We start from the raw sequence: 16013 nt of genomic DNA on the forward strand, positions 1-16013 counted from the left end.
CCTTAGTAGAGGCTCTTCATCATGTAAATAACATAACATATATCATAGGACATTTAAAAAAATCTTACATCTGATCCGTATGTGGTTAAAAGAATGTGGGTTCTTTGTGTACCGACTGACAATTGTAACTTGTGCATATTAAAGTGGGAGATATATTACAAGCATTTGTCACAACATATTCCACTTTTAGACTATTAAATGACTATAACAACAACATTTATGATGTGCATAGAATCACTTTTTTCTTCTTCTGTGCTCGCTCTTCTTGTAATATTTAGTTGTCTTCATTATTTTCAATTCGTTGCACCTGATCTGTTATCATACGGGTCATGTGATTGCCTACTACACAAATAAGGTGCGACCACACACGTTTTTAATTTTTTTTTTTAATGCCCGTTTTGGTTTTGGTTTTGGAGACACTATAATTCAATTGAAGTCGAAAATAACTTCGTAGAGGATTACTACCTGTTGCTGCAGCACGTCTCTCAACACAAGTAGTAACGGGTCAAAGAATGGCCACATTGCTGACATAGCGAACAAGTGTTTACTTGGGGGAGGGTGTCACTCTTCCAGCGTTATCAGTGGTAACAGTACAGTGGTGGATATTAGGGGAATCACATGCACTGACAGACATTTTTATATATATATATATATATATATATATATATATATATATATATATATATATATATATGCAGCCCACTGCTCCTTAATAACTAAGGATGGGTCAAACGCAGAGAAGAATTTCCCAAATAAAGGGATCAACAAAGGATACATTAAAAACTAAAACTAAATAGTTGTTTGCCGCTATAGCAATGCTCCGTATATCAAATTTAGCGCCTTCTAAGTTCAGAGCTTTAAGGAGTTGTCAATATTTGCTATGATAATAATAAGTTAAAGCACAAGTTGGGGATCAGCTATTGATTTAACAGCAATGCCTTCGTCAGGCCCTGCCCATCTGGACGTTTGCATAACAGCTTTTTCTTGCAGCAGTATTTAAACCTCAAATCCAAGGTCTCTCCTGCCCACTCTTCGGTCGAGTAGCGCTTTCTCTCTCTCTCTCTCTCTCTCTCAACTCTGCCCTTATTATCTGCTTTCAGCTTTGCTGCAAAAATGGCCACAGCTGGTAAGGTAGGTATATAATTCAATAAGAGAGTATGTAATTATGTACAGTACAGCCATGATGTTTTGATTTGTTTTTGTATAGTAGTTTAAGTATAGTCAAGTGGAAAAAACAAAACGTCGGACAACAATGCAAATTCTAATAATGCGGAGAGGAGGAACGTACCAAGCTGATACTTGAACATGTGTTTCAGTGCTCTCACGAACAGTGTTAATGTTATTATCTTTGCACATGCTTGCTTTTTATTTGGCGTTCTCAACTTTGAGTCAACCATATTTACTGCTCTGCCTCAGTGAGATATCATATTGCACGTCATTCTACTTTGAAACTTTACAGACAGATTTTGCGCAGCTGTTTGAAACTGGCACAGATGAGGAGAGAAACCAGATCCTGAAGGTCCACATTGGAATAAAAAAAAAGAACCAAATAACTTTGAAGTGACGTTTACTTTGTCCGTAGCAGCAGTATTAGAGTACTGGAAGCAACTGTAATCTACCACCGTTAATATGGATGAATGATTATGTTTGCTGCAATGATAATTTGCACGGTATAAGTCAAAGTGAAGAGGGAACCCTCCTAGATGAGGGTTTGCCTTAAAATCATAGTAGCCACCGGTAACTCGAGATTCCACTGCCCTGTAGGTCATCAAATGCAAGGCAGCAGTGGCCTGGGAGCCCAACAAGCCTTTGGTGATTGAAGAGATCGAGGTAGCCCCGCCCCAGACCAACGAGGTCCGCATCAAGGTGAGAGACGTCCACACTCGAGACATACACGCACACACAGGAAGGAATGTGCGTATGAATGTCGTTCTTACTGAAGACTTTGAAGACTTCCCCAACCAGAAATCCAAAGTGACAATCAATTCATTAAAGTCTTCCTCTGGATATGTAATTAGAAAAATAGGATGTCTCTCCACTGCTGTAATTTGTAGATGTCCCACAAAATAAATGTGTATTTAATCCGGGTTATCATGAACCAGATCACAAAGGCCACCACAGGGTGATGGAAGGGTCAAACAAAAAACGGCCTTTCACCATAGAGACCGCTGTTATTTCATGCTTCTAGGAAACACGATACCCAACTTATGGCAGGAAACATCTGCATCAGCGTTTTTTCATTGTGCGGTCGTTTGTCTCGGGCGCAGATTGTGGCGAGCGGACTGTGCCACACGGACCTGTACCATCTGTTTGAGGGTATGCATAAAGACGGCTTCCCTGCCGTCCTCGGCCATGAGGGAGCCGGCATCGTAGAGAGCGTCGGGCCTGGAGTCATTGAGTTTCAACCGGGTCAGTTAAGGCTCCCATCCTCAAAAGTTTAATTTGTCTAACAGCTCGATGTTTGTCAGACTTTGTGGCAGCAATGCTAGCAATGGCAACACCGAGGCACATTTGAGCTGCTCATCCCAGCCAAGCTGTCTGACATCGGATTAGTTGTTTTGTCCGTTGGCCTGAAATTCATTTGATGTGGCAGCACTGTGTTTCAGGAGACAAGGTCATCCCCTTGTTCATATCCCAGTGTGGAGAATGTCGCTTCTGCAAGAGTCCCAAAACCAACCAGTGTGTGAATGCTTTGTGAGCTCAACTTTTTCTTCTCATCTCCTCATTTCATTTAGGGTTTTTTCTTTTCAACCAATATGTATTGCACCCTCGAGTGATACAAGAGTAATGCAAACATTGCATCTCAAGCCATATTTTCATTTCAACACATTTTCTACTCAGGGATGTTGGTGTGATGTCACCGTTAGAGTCCAGGTTCACCTGTAAAGGGAAAAAGGTGCTGCAGTTTGCAGGAACCAGTACCTTCTCTGAGTACACTGTGGTTAACCAGATGGCCGTGGCTAAGATCGACCCCACTGCCCCTCTGGACAAAGTCTGTCTCCTTGGCTGTGGGATCTGCACAGGATACGGAGCGGCAGTGAATACTGCTAAGGTGTGTCTGTTTGACCGAACACAGTCCAACGTGTGTTGTTGAAGGGAAAGAAACCCGCTGTGATGAATCTGTTTAAAGATCATGCATTTGAAATAAATCATCCTGTCAGTGGCACCAACGTCTCTCGGGAGAACAAGTGTTTTAAGAACCAAGATGTCCGACCTGAAGAGCCATGTTGACCGAACTCTGTTGTCTCGTAGGTGGAACCGGGCTCCACGTGTGCTGTGTTCGGAATGGGAGCTGTGGGCTTGGCTGCGGTCATGGGCTGCAAGGCTGCAGGAGCCAAGAGGATTATCGCCGTTGACATCAATCCGGATAAGTTCGAGAAGGCCAAGGAGTTCGGGGCGACCGACTTCGTGAACCCCAAAGATCACAGTAAGCCCGTCAGCCAGGTGCTGTCCGAGATGACCGACGGAGGAGTGGACTTCTCCCTGGAATGTGTCGGGAATGTGGGAGTCATGGTGAATGGCTTTTAAAACCCCTTTTTTTATTTGATTAGCTCCCCAGCAGATTTGAGACCCTCCTTGTGACATGCCAACTGGCTTTGTGCCATTTCCCCCATCTAGCGCAGCGCCTTGGAGTCTTGTGTGAGAGGTTGGGGCGTCAGCGTGCTGGTCGGCTGGACGGACTTGGACGACTTTGCCGCCCGCCCCATTCAGCTCATTGCTGGACGCACATGGAAGGGCTCCCTGTTCGGAGGTGAGATGCCTGTCAAATATTGTCACAGTAACAGGTTGTCATTTTTGATTGGTAGTCATCTCAAAAAGGCGGGTCTTAAAAATAATAATCGTAGTATGAGCGGCAGTCAAAGTGAGTCGGCCTCATATGGGTCTCAGGTAAGACCTGCATCCTTTTCACTTCTCCAGAGGTATTAGTTAGTAGCTGGTGTAGTGATGGTAAACGGCATGTATTTTTAAGATAAGACTCCATTTGCTCCTATTTTAAAAAGTGTGTGCTCCCTGTGATTCAGGATTTAAGAGTAAGGATAGCGTGCCTCTGATGGTCAAAAAGTACCTGGACAAGAAGATCTTGGTGGATGAGTTCATCACTCACAACATGGCTTTGGACCAGGTCAACGACGCCATTGAGCTGATGAAGCAGGGCAAATGGTAGACGTGCACTCTTATACTTTCTCCGCTCTTCAGGATTTACTAACCGACTGGACAGGGTCTAAATATTGTTTGCTTTTGCTCCGCAGCATCCGGACGGTCCTGAGTATTTCTCCACAATAAGACCACCGCGTCACTTCCAGCCCGCGCAAGACATTTTCTTTCATGGCTGCCAGCTATGTAGTACCGGATATCAACGCTGTATACATACACAATGCACCTAATAAAGAGATTGGTCAAATAATGCACAGTGTGCGTGCCTGACTTTGAACACTCAACACTATTGAAAGCCGATTGTGAGAATTATGTGCAGAGGACACAAGATCAGTAGTTAGTTACCCTGTTGCTGTTCTTGTCAGTCAAAATAGTTTTAGGTCCAATTTTTCTGCAAAAACTGCATCCTATCATAGCTAAATCTTTAAATATATGTGTATATATTTAAAGTTTGTCTTCCTGTTATTCATGTCTTTGACATAACCGACTAAGAAAGTTCACTTTACTTATTGTTTTCAGTTCAGGGAAATAGTTTGAACCATTAACTGTTACTATCATTTACCGTTAGCTGTTAAATCCCAAACTAATCTCCCACATCACTATACACAACCTTTTTGATATGCCATCTTTAAATGTTCTTTATGGCCTCACGTTTCCGTATGACACCACGGTAAAATTGAAATTGCCAACAGATCGGTCATTTTATTTCTTCCATATAGGCAAGCATTTTCTTCTCATAACCAGGACATTGTAATCAGAAAAGAGAGCACGACACAAGATCAGGTTCAGATCAGGAAGCAGAAGCAGAGTTGTAGTCTTCCACCCTTCTCTGCACTTCCATTCGAGCAGTTACCCACCCTTAACCTTAACTCTATAGAGACTGTGTCTGTCCCACGGCCACTTAAATTAATTAAATCAAAAGTAACCAGAAGAGGAGTCATACAAAATAACCTCATACAGGTTAACATCACTATTTCAAAAGTGCAACAAAACAAGAGAATTAAATGTGGACTCCTAAATATTAGATCTCTGTCATCTAAAGCTGTATTAGTAAATGATTTAATATCAGACAATCACATTGATTTATTGTGTCTTACTGAAACCTGGCTGAGCAATGAAGAATATGTCAGCCTAAATGAATCAACTCCTCCAAGTCATATTAATACTCACATTCCTCGAGGCACCGGCCGAGGAGGTGGAGTAGCAGCCATCTTTGACTCAAGCCTATTAATGAATCCTAAACCTAAACTAAACTCCAACTCATTTGAAAGCCTTGTTCTTAGAAGTGATTCCTTCTGCATTTGATTCAATACCACGTCTCAATGTGACGGAGGACTCCTGTGCTAACTTTAGTCCGTCCCAGATTTATCATATTGTCGATAGTGCTACAGGCTCACTGAGAATGACACTCGATAGCCCCACTGAAGAAAAAGACAGTGAGGCAAAGGAGGTTTGCTCCCTGGTAGAACCCTCAGACCCGCGAACTAAAGCAAACATCACGAAAGCTCGAAAGCATATGGCGTTCCACCAATCTGGAAGAATCACGCTTAGTTTGGCGAGACAGCCTTAAAACATATAAAAAGGCCAGAGCAGCCTATTACTCATCAGTAATAGAGAAAAATAAGAACAACCCCAGGGTTCTCTTTAGGACTGTAGCCAGGCTGACAGAGAGTCACAGCTCTGTGGAGCCGTGTATTCCTATAGACCTCAGTAGTAATGACTTCATGAACTTCTTCAATGAAAAGATTTTAACTATTAAAGGCAAGATTGATGATCTCTTGCCCTCAACTACTGCCGATCTGTCAAGAGGAGTGGCCTTGGAAACGGCTGTATGCCCTGGTGTATATTTGGATAGCTTTTCTCCCATTAACCTAGACCAATTGTCTTCAACGGTTTCTACTTCTAAACCGTCTACCTGTCTCTTAGACCCCATCCCAACGAGGCTGCTTAAAGACGTGTTGCCTTTAATTGGCACCTCTCTGCTGGATAGTGTTAATGTGTCTTTGCTAACAGGGCATGCACCACATTCCTTCAAAGTAGCTGTAATTAAACCTCTCCTGAAAAAGCCCACTCTTAATCCAGAGGTGTTGGCTAACTACAGACCAATCTCTAACCTTCCCTTCCTCTCTAAGATCCTTGAGAAGGTAGTCGCAAATCAGTTGTGCGACTTCCTACATCAGAATAGTTTATTTGAGGAGTTTCAGTCAGGATTTAGAAAACACCACAGCACAGAGACAGCACTGGTGAAAATTACAAATGACCTCCTAATTGCATCAGATAAAGGACTCATCTCCGTACTGGTATTATTAGACCTTAGTGCTGCGTTCGACACCATTGATCATGACATCCTATTACAGAGACTGGATCAGTCGATTGGCATTTCAGGTACCGCACTAAGTTGGTTTAAATCCTATTTATCAGATCGATCTCAATTTGTATTTGTAAACGATGAAGCCTCAATGACCACCAACGTTAATCACGGAGTTCCACAAGGTTCTGTGCTTGGACCAATTTTATTTACCTTATATATGCTTCCTTTGGGCAATATTATCAGGAAACACTGCATAAACTTTCATTGCTATGCAGACAAAACTCAATTATATCTATCGATCAAACCAGAGGAGACCAACCAGCTCGCTAAAATTCAAGAATGTCTTAAAGACATAAAAACATGGATGACCTGCAACTTCCTGATGTTAAACTCAGACAAAACTCAAGTTATTTTACTGGGCCCTGAACACCTCAGAGATCAATTATCTGGTGATGTAGTTTCTGTAGATGGCATTTCCCTGGCATCCAACACCACTGTAAAGAATCTAGGCGTTATCTTTGACCGAGACTTGTTCTTTTAACTCCCATGTTAAGCAAATCTCAAGGATTGCATTTTTTCATCTACGTAACATTTCAAAAATCAGGCACATCTTGTCTCAAAAAGATGCAGAAAAGCTGGTTCACGCGTTTGTTACTTCCAGACTAGATTACTGCAACTCCTTATTATCAGGCTGCTCTAATAAGTCTCTTAAATCCCTCCAGTTGATCCAGAATGCTGCAGCTCGTGTACTCACAAAAACTAAGAAAAGAGATCACATTACTCCTGTATTAGCTGCTCTGCACTGGCTTCCTGTAAAATCAAGAATCACATTTAAAATTCTTCTCCTCACCTACAAAGCCTTGATTGGTGATGCACCATCATATCTTAAGGAGCTTGTAGTACCATATTGCCCCACTAGAGAGCTGCGCTCACTAAATGCGGGGCTGCTTGTGGTTCCTAGAGTCCTAAAAAGTAGGATGGGAGCAAGAGCCTTCAGTTATCAAGCTCCTCTTTTATGGAACCAGCTTCCACTTTCAGTCCGGGAGGCAGACACAGTCACCTCATTCAAGAATAGACTTAAGACTTTCCTGTTTGATAGTGCTTATAGTTAGGGCTGAATCAGGTTTGCCCTGGTCGAGCCCCTTGATATGCTGCTATAGGCTTATAGGCTGCTGGGGGATGTTTTAGGATACACTGAGCACCTATCTCCTCTTCTCTCTCTCCTTATGGATGCATTTACATCTCTCCATTGCACCTTATTAACTCTGCTTCCTCCCCGGAGTCGTTGTGACTTCACGTCTCATAGGGTCCATTGGACCTGGAGGTGTCTGATGTCTGGTTGGCCGGCCTCCCGCGTTGGCCCTGCTGATGCCCCGCCCCCTCCTCTCTACCTCCTTCTGTTTCATGGATTGGAGTTCCATTCATACATTGTCATATTCATGTAATGTGTTTATGTAACTTTGTAAATGCTGTTCATTCTGTACACATGACATCTATTGCTTCTGTCCATCCGGGGAGAGGGATCCTCCTCTGTTGCTCTCCTGAAGGTTTCTTCCCTTTTTTCCCTGTCAAAGGTTATTTTTGGGGAGTTTTTCCTGATCCGATGTGAGGTCCTGGGACAGGGATGTCGTATGTGTACAGATTGTAAAGCCCTCTGAGGCAAATTTGTAATTTGTGATATTGGACTATACAAAATAAACTGAATTGAATTGAATAGAAGGCTGTGATCATTATCAAAACAGCCGCATCCGAGTTGAAATCATTAACTCTGCCGACCTCCCATCAAGCTTCAGCAATAAACTTAACGAGCTGGGGGAAGAAGGCGACGAGTGCTGGCCAATCAGAGGCAGAGTAGTAGTGGGTGAGAGAGGAAAAAAAACAGTGAATGGCAAGCCGCGCAACAGATTTTGGCATTTGGACAAGAGGGCACATATCCAAAGAACTCTAGCACACTCATTGCGAGCGTGCTTTTGGTGAAGCCACCGCGGCAACCCCCTTGTGTCAGGTTGCTTACCCCTGCCCTGCAGCAATGCATTTCCTCACAAGGCTTTATGTTATGAAATATGTTTTTACGTGAATCAATTTAACTCAAGATTGCGCAATGCCCCTTTTCTTCTCAATCGTCCTGATAAAGTGAGGCACTGCCACTCAAAAAGGACCTTTACCTTCATGTTCAAACGTTGTCATTTTGTGAGGCTGCCTGTTATTACAGACGTCGCTGCTTCTTTCTACTAAGTAAATGAGCTCACTTACACTCCTCCCCCCCCCGGTTTTAACCCAGAGAAGTGATAAAGTGATCATGTGAGCAGGACTGTGGTCAATGTGACTACAGTCTTGACACAGTGAAAAGGGACTGAGGTCCCTTTATTTGGGGCATTCTGTGGCCTTTGTTTTGGATAAAATGTATATTTAGTTTTCATCCGGTTTGATATTTGTCATAGATTTGTGAAGGTATTCATTCTGTGTGAAACTAATCAGTCTTCAGTAGTACGTAACATTGCATTCAGTCACACCCAGCTCGTGTCGTTAATGTTGATCATGTGACTGCTTGAAATTTAGGAACTTTACTCAGAAATAAGGCATTTTTAGGACTGAGAACAGAAGTCATCGCCTCCTCTGCCGTAACAAATGTGCGACCGAGGACTTCACCTCAAGACGAATGGGGAAAGATCGGGTCTATTTGCAGCATTTAAAGTCAGCTATGTTTTCTGTTCCAGCCCATGTTTGTGATTTAAACAAGACCGGTGTGTGTTTTGTCCATAACAATCTTGCTTGGTGCAGCTTTAATTTTCCCCGAGCCACAGAGTGCAGCTTCTTTTTTATTGTACTAATGTCTCCACAGGCGCTGAGTGTCATCAGCGAGGTTGGAGACCTTCTTCAGCTCAAGTACTCCCGACACAAAATCCAGCCGTCGTTGACGAGGACGTGTACGAGGACGTCGACGACTGATGAGCCGCTCCTCTCCTGAAGTGGCGTGAAGCAGAACAACCCCAGAAATTGCCCAACGGGTCGAGATGGATCACAGGTCTTTCACGTCACTGTCTGTCAAAACGGGAGATTCTTGTGTTTAGTTTCCTTCCCATAGAAAACGTATCAAAAACTTTATCTCCTAAATGTCTGTGAGCTAAAAGCTTTACAACGTTACACATGTAGATGCAGTTTGTCTTTTTTAATGTATTTTTAAGTTTGCACACTGGAAAGTCATGACATGATACTGAAAGCAGGCCTTTAGAGCACATTTTGCTATGAAAATATATATATGTAAACCAACACCTTCCGGGTTGAAGATTTAATGATGCCATTCTCAATATGAATTAGACCCCAGTGCTTTCAGAATGATTGGTGCTTAATCAAACTTTAAGTAAACCAGTTGCACAGGAACACCTGTGAGCTTTGTCGGTGTAAAGTCTGTTCAGCCCTAATATTTTGTACAAAGGTTCTATTGTCTCATTGAAAACGGAGCTATTCATAATATTGTTACATTTTGCTATGGAGCGATCTGGGAACGATGGTTATCTTCATTACTGGCAGCTTTTGGTTGACAGCACGAGAGTGCGCCATTTATAGAGGCAGTTATTTCAATGGTTTAGTTGCCACACATCAGAGACAATAATTTTCTGATATAGTGCCTTTTTGAAGCAAAATATTTTCTAAGAATTCCGATTATAGCCCGTGTTGTGACTTGGATTGTCCATCTTTCGTCTTATTTGACTTCTTTTACCACTTCAACGATACTTATAATTAGCGCTGGATGTGTCCTCTGTGTTGACTAATTCTCGTACGTTTTGATCGTAGAAAATGCACATTGCGTTTGCCACATGTCCGCAAATGATTCATATGTAAAACGTCACTCATGTCGATATTAGTAGATTGTTAAAACAATAATAAAAACTAAGCGGTTTTGAATTGCCGTCGGTGTTGTAAGACTTCTCTTTAACACACTTTATTTCTTCACACAGCCCACACTGTCCTCTCTCTCCCCACCAATCAGATTAGTGTACCCATATGAACTCACTCCTTAGTAGAGGCTCTTCATCATGTAAATAACATAACATATATCATAGGACATTTAAAAAAATCTTACATCTGATCCGTATGTGGTTAAAAGAATGTGGGTTCTTTGTGTACCGACTGACAATTGTAACTTGTGCATATTAAAGTGGGAGATATATTACAAGCATTTGTCACAACATATTCCACTTTTAGACTATTAAATGACTATAACAACAACATTTATGATGTGCATAGAATCACTTTTTTCTTCTTCTGTGCTCGCTCTTCTTGTAATATTTAGTTGTCTTCATTATTTTCAATTCGTTGCACCTGATCTGTTATCATACGGGTCATGTGATTGCCTACTACACAAATAAGGTGCGACCACACACGTTTTTAATTTTTTTTTTTAATGCCCGTTTTGGTTTTGGTTTTGGAGACACTATAATTCAATTGAAGTCGAAAATAACTTCGTAGAGGATTACTACCTGTTGCTGCAGCACGTCTCTCAACACAAGTAGTAACGGGTCAAAGAATGGCCACATTGCTGACATAGCGAACAAGTGTTTACTTGGGGGAGGGTGTCACTCTTCCAGCGTTATCAGTGGTAACAGTACAGTGGTGGATATTAGGGGAATCACATGCACTGACAGACATTTTTATATATATATATATATATATATATATATATATATATATATATATATATATATATATATATATATGCAGCCCACTGCTCCTTAATAACTAAGGATGGGTCAAACGCAGAGAAGAATTTCCCAAATAAAGGGATCAACAAAGGATACATTAAAAACTAAAACTAAATAGTTGTTTGCCGCTATAGCAATGCTCCGTATATCAAATTTAGCGCCTTCTAAGTTCAGAGCTTTAAGGAGTTGTCAATATTTGCTATGATAATAATAAGTTAAAGCACAAGTTGGGGATCAGCTATTGATTTAACAGCAATGCCTTCGTCAGGCCCTGCCCATCTGGACGTTTTTTTCTTGCAGCAGTATTTAAACCTCAAATCCAAGGTCTCTCCTGCCCACTCTTCGGTCGAGCAGCGCTTTCTCTCTCTCTCTCTCTCTCTCACTCTCTCTCTCTCTCTCTCTCTCTCTCTCTCAACTCTGCCCTTATTATCTGCTTTCAGCTTTGCTGCAAAAATGGCCACAGCTGGTAAGGTAGGTATATAATTCAATAAGAGAGTATGTAATTATGTACAGTACAGCCATGATGTTTTGATTTGTTTTTGTATAGTAGTTTAAGTATAGTCAAGTGGAAAAAACAAAACGTCGGACAACAATGCAAATTCTAATAATGCGGAGAGGAGGAACGTACCAAGCGGATACTTGAACATGTGTTTCAGTGCTCTCACGAACAGTGTTAATGTTATTATCTTTGCACATGCTTGCTTTTTATTTGGCGTTCTCAACTTTGAGTCAACCATATTTACTGCTCTGCCTCAGTGAGATATCATATTGCACGTCATTCTACTTTGAAACTTTACAGACAGATTTTGCGCAGCTGTTTGAAACTGGCACAGATGAGGAGAGAAACCAGATCCTGAAGGTCCACATTGGAATAAAAAAAAAGAACCAAATAACTTTGAAGTGACGTTTACTTTGTCCGTAGCAGCAGTATTAGAGTACTGGAAGCAACTGTAATCTACCACCGTTAATATGGATGAATGATTATGTTTGCTGCAATGATAATTTGCACGGTATAAGTCAAAGTGAAGAGGGAACCCTCCTAGATGAGGGTTTGCCTTAAAATCATAGTAGCCACCGGTAACTCGAGATTCCACTGCCCTGTAGGTCATCAAATGCAAGGCAGCAGTGGCCTGGGAGCCCAACAAGCCTTTGGTGATTGAAGAGATCGAGGTAGCCCCGCCCCAGACCAACGAGGTCCGCATCAAGGTGAGAGACGTCCACACTCGAGACATACACGCACACACAGGAAGGAATGTGCGTATGAATGTCGTTCTTACTGAAGACTTTGAAGACTTCCCCAACCAGAAATCCAAAGTGACAATCAATTCATTAAAGTCTTCCTCTGGATATGTAATTAGAAAAATAGGATGTCTCTCCACTGCTGTAATTTGTAGATGTCCCACAAAATAAATGTGTATTTAATCCGGGTTATCATGAACCAGATCACAAAGGCCACCACAGGGTGATGGAAGGGTCAAACAAAAAACGGCCTTTCACCATAGAGACCGCTGTTATTTCATGCTTCTAGGAAACACGATACCCAACTTATGGCAGGAAACATCTGCATCAGCGTTTTTTCATTGTGCGGTCGTTTGTCTCGGGCGCAGATTGTGGCGAGCGGACTGTGCCACACGGACCTGTACCATCTGTTTGAGGGTATGCATAAAGACGGCTTCCCTGCCGTCCTCGGCCATGAGGGAGCCGGCATCGTAGAGAGCGTCGGGCCTGGAGTCATTGAGTTTCAACCGGGTCAGTTAAGGCTCCCATCCTCAAAAGTTTAATTTGTCTAACAGCTCGATGTTTGTCAGACTTTGTGGCAGCAATGCTAGCAATGGCAACACCGAGGCACATTTGAGCTGCTCATCCCAGCCAAGCTGTCTGACATCGGATTAGTTGTTTTGTCCGTTGGCTCTGAAATTCATTTGATGTGGCAGCACTGTGTTTCAGGAGACAAGGTCATCCCCTTGTTCATACCCCAGTGTGGAGAATGTCGCTTCTGCAAGAGTCCCAAAACCAACCAGTGTGTGAATGCTTGGTGAGCTCATCTTTTTCTTCTCATCTCCTCATTTCATTTAGGGTTTTTTCTTTTCAACCAATATGTATTGCACCCTTGAGTGATACAAGAGTAATGCAAACATTGCATCTCAAGCCATATTTTCATTTCAACACATTTTCTACTCAGGGATGTTGGTGTGATGTCAGACCCAGAGTCCAGGTTCACCTGTAAAGGGAAGAAGGTGCTGCAATTTATGGGAACCAGTACCTTCTCTGAGTACACTGTTATGAACCAGATGGCCGTGGCTAAGATCGACCCCACTGCCCCTCTGGACAAAGTCTGTCTCCTTGGCTGTGGGATCTGCACAGGATACGGAGCGGCAGTGAATACTGCTAAGGTGTGTCTGTTTGACCGAACACAGTCCAACGTGTGTTGTTGAAGGGAAAGAAACCCGCTGTTATGAATCCGTTTAAAGATCATGCATTTGAAATAAATCATCCTGTCAGTGGCACCAACGTCTCTCGGGAGAACAAGTGTTTTAAGAACCAAGATGTCCGACCTGAAGAGCCATGTTGACCGAACTCTGTTGTCTCGTAGGTGGAACCGGGCTCCACGTGTGCTGTGTTCGGAATGGGAGCTGTGGGCTTGGCTGCGGTCATGGGCTGCAAGGCTGCAGGAGCCAAGAGGATTATCGCCGTTGACATCAATCCGGATAAGTTCGAGAAGGCCAAGGTGTTCGGGGCGACCGACTTCGTGAACCCCAAAGATCACAGTAAGCCCGTCAGCAAGGTGCTGTCCGAGATGACCGACGGAGGAGTGGACTTCTCCTTGGAATGTGTCGGGAATGTGGGAGTCATGGTGAATGGCTTTTAAAACCCTTTTTTTTATTTGATTAGCTCCCCAGCAGATTTGAGACCCTCCTTGTGACATGCCAACTGGCTTTGTGCCATTTCCCCCATCTAGCGCAGCGCCTTGGAGTCTTGTGTGAGAGGTTGGGGCGTCAGCGTGCTGGTCGGCTGGACGGACTTGGACGACTTTGCCGCCCGCCCCATTCAGCTCATTGCTGGACGCACATGGAAGGGCTCCCTGTTCGGAGGTGAGATGCCTGTCAAATATTGTCACAGTAACAGGTTGTCATTTTTGATTGGTAGTCATCTCAAAAAGGCGGGTCTTAAAAATAATAATCGTAGTATGAGCGGCAGTCAAAGTCAGTCGGCCTCATATGGGTCTCAGGTAAGACCTGCATCCTTTTCACTTCTCCAGAGGTATTAGTTAGTAGCTGGTGCAGTGATGGTAAACGGCATGTATTTTTAAGATAAGACTCCATTTGCTCCTATTTTAAAAAGTGTGTGCTCCCTGTGATTCAGGATTTAAGAGTAAGGATGGCGTGCCTCAGATGGTCAAAAAGTACCTGGACAAGAAGATCTTGGTGGATGAGTTCATCACTCACAACATGGCTTTGGACCAGGTCAACGACGCCATTGAGCTGATGAAGCAGGGCAAATGGTAGACGTGCACTCTTATACTTTCTCCGCTCTTCAGGATTTACTAACCGACTGGACAGGGTCTAAATATTGTTTGCTTTTGCTCCGCAGCATCCGGACGGTCCTGAGTATTTCTCCACAATAAGACCACCGCGTCACTTCCAGCCCGCGCAAGACATTTTCTTTCATGGCTGCCCGCTATGTAGTACCGGATATCAACGCTGTATACATACACAATGCACCTAATAAAGAGATTGGTCAAATAATGCACCGTGTGCGTGCCTGACTTTGAACACTCAACACTATTGAAAGCCGATTGTGAGAATTATGTGCAGAGGACACAAGATCCCTGTTGCTGTTCTTGTCAGTCAAAATAGTTTTAGGTCCAATTTTTCTGCAGAAACTGCATCCTATCATAGCAGAGTGGAGGGTCACACAGATTCTGAACCATTAAGTTAATAATCTACAGCAAGTATTGTTCCACTCCTTTAGAAAAGTCAGATATGGTTACTTTTTTCCTTATAAAACCTTTAAATATATGTGTATATATTTAAAGTTTGTCTTCCTGTTATTCATGTCTTTGACTGTCATACATAACCGATTAAGAAAGTTCACTTTACTTATTGTTTTCAGTTCAGGGAAATAGTTTGAACCATTAACTGTTACTATCATTTACCGTTAGCTGTTAAATCCCAAACTATTCTCCCACATCACTATACACAACCTTTTTGATATGCCATCTTTAAATGTTCTTTATGGCCTCACGTTTCCGTATGACACCATGGTAAAATTGAAATTGCCAACGTATCGGTCATTTCATTCCTTCCATATAGGCAAGCATTTTCTTCTCATAACCAGGACATTGTAATCAGAAAAGAGAGCACGACACAATAAGGCTGCGATCATTATCAAAACAGCCGCATCCGAGTTGAAATCATTAACTCTGCCGACCTCCCATCAAGCTTCAGCAATAAACTTGACGAGCTGGGGGAAGAAGGCGACGAGTGCTGGCCAATCAGAGGCAGAGTAGTAGTGGGTGAGAGAGGAAAAAAACAGTGAATGGCAAGCCGCGCAACAGATTTTGGCATTTGGACAAGAGGGCACATATCCAAAGAACTCTAGCACACTCATTGCGAGCGTGCTTTTGGTGAAGCCACCGCGGCAACCCCCTTGTGTCAGGTTGCTTACCCCTGCCCTGCAGCAATGCATTTCCTCACAAGGCTTTATGTTATGAAATATGTTTTTACGTGAATCAATTTAACTCAAGATTGCGCAATGCCCCTTTTCTTCTCAATCGTCCTGATAAAGTGAGGCACTGCCACTCAAAAAGGACCTTTACCTTCATGTTCAAACGTTGTCATTTT

At 42.8% G+C, this 16013-nt stretch overlaps 2 protein-coding genes across 2 annotated transcripts; both read left to right on the forward strand.

Moving 5' to 3' along the window:
• Positions 1-15: 15 nt before the first annotated feature.
• LOC117751423 (alcohol dehydrogenase 1-like) lies at positions 16-4407 on the forward strand. Its single transcript, XM_034563282.1, has 9 exons — positions 16-1131; positions 1765-1866; positions 2268-2409; positions 2607-2694; positions 2842-3052; positions 3253-3513; positions 3619-3751; positions 4023-4161; positions 4251-4407. Exons 1-9 carry the CDS (start codon positions 1114-1116, stop codon positions 4282-4284), a joined length of 1128 nt encoding a protein of 375 aa, XP_034419173.1. The 5' UTR covers positions 16-1113; the 3' UTR covers positions 4285-4407.
• Positions 4408-9523: 5116 nt separating this feature from the next.
• Positions 9524-14917, forward strand: LOC117751422 (alcohol dehydrogenase 1-like). The gene is made up of 9 exons (XM_034563280.1): positions 9524-11640; positions 12274-12375; positions 12777-12918; positions 13117-13204; positions 13352-13562; positions 13763-14023; positions 14129-14261; positions 14533-14671; positions 14761-14917. Exons 1-9 carry the CDS (start codon positions 11425-11427, stop codon positions 14792-14794), a joined length of 1326 nt encoding a protein of 441 aa, XP_034419171.1. The 5' UTR covers positions 9524-11424; the 3' UTR covers positions 14795-14917.
• The last annotated feature ends 1096 nt before the right edge of the window (positions 14918-16013 follow it).

Source organism: Cyclopterus lumpus, chromosome 22 (genome assembly GCF_009769545.1).
Source record: "Cyclopterus lumpus isolate fCycLum1 chromosome 22, fCycLum1.pri, whole genome shotgun sequence".
NCBI classification, from domain to species: Eukaryota; Metazoa; Chordata; class Actinopteri; order Perciformes; family Cyclopteridae; genus Cyclopterus; species Cyclopterus lumpus.

Excerpts from the sequence above, each read along its gene's own strand:
- LOC117751423 (XM_034563282.1), top strand. Across the intron at positions 2,695-2,841 it reads AACCAGTGTGTGAATGCTTT|GGATGTTGGTGTGATGTCAC; the intron begins GTGAGCTCAACT and ends TTTTCTACTCAG. Across the intron at positions 3,752-4,022 it reads GAAGGGCTCCCTGTTCGGAG|GATTTAAGAGTAAGGATAGC; the intron begins GTGAGATGCCTG and ends CCTGTGATTCAG.
- LOC117751422 (XM_034563280.1), top strand. The coding sequence starts at position 11,425 with ATGCCTTCGTCAGGCCCTGCCCATCTGGACGTTTTTTTCTTGCAGCAG. Across the intron at positions 12,376-12,776 it reads CCAACGAGGTCCGCATCAAG|ATTGTGGCGAGCGGACTGTG; the intron begins GTGAGAGACGTC and ends TCTCGGGCGCAG. Across the intron at positions 13,563-13,762 it reads CGGCAGTGAATACTGCTAAG|GTGGAACCGGGCTCCACGTG; the intron begins GTGTGTCTGTTT and ends GTTGTCTCGTAG.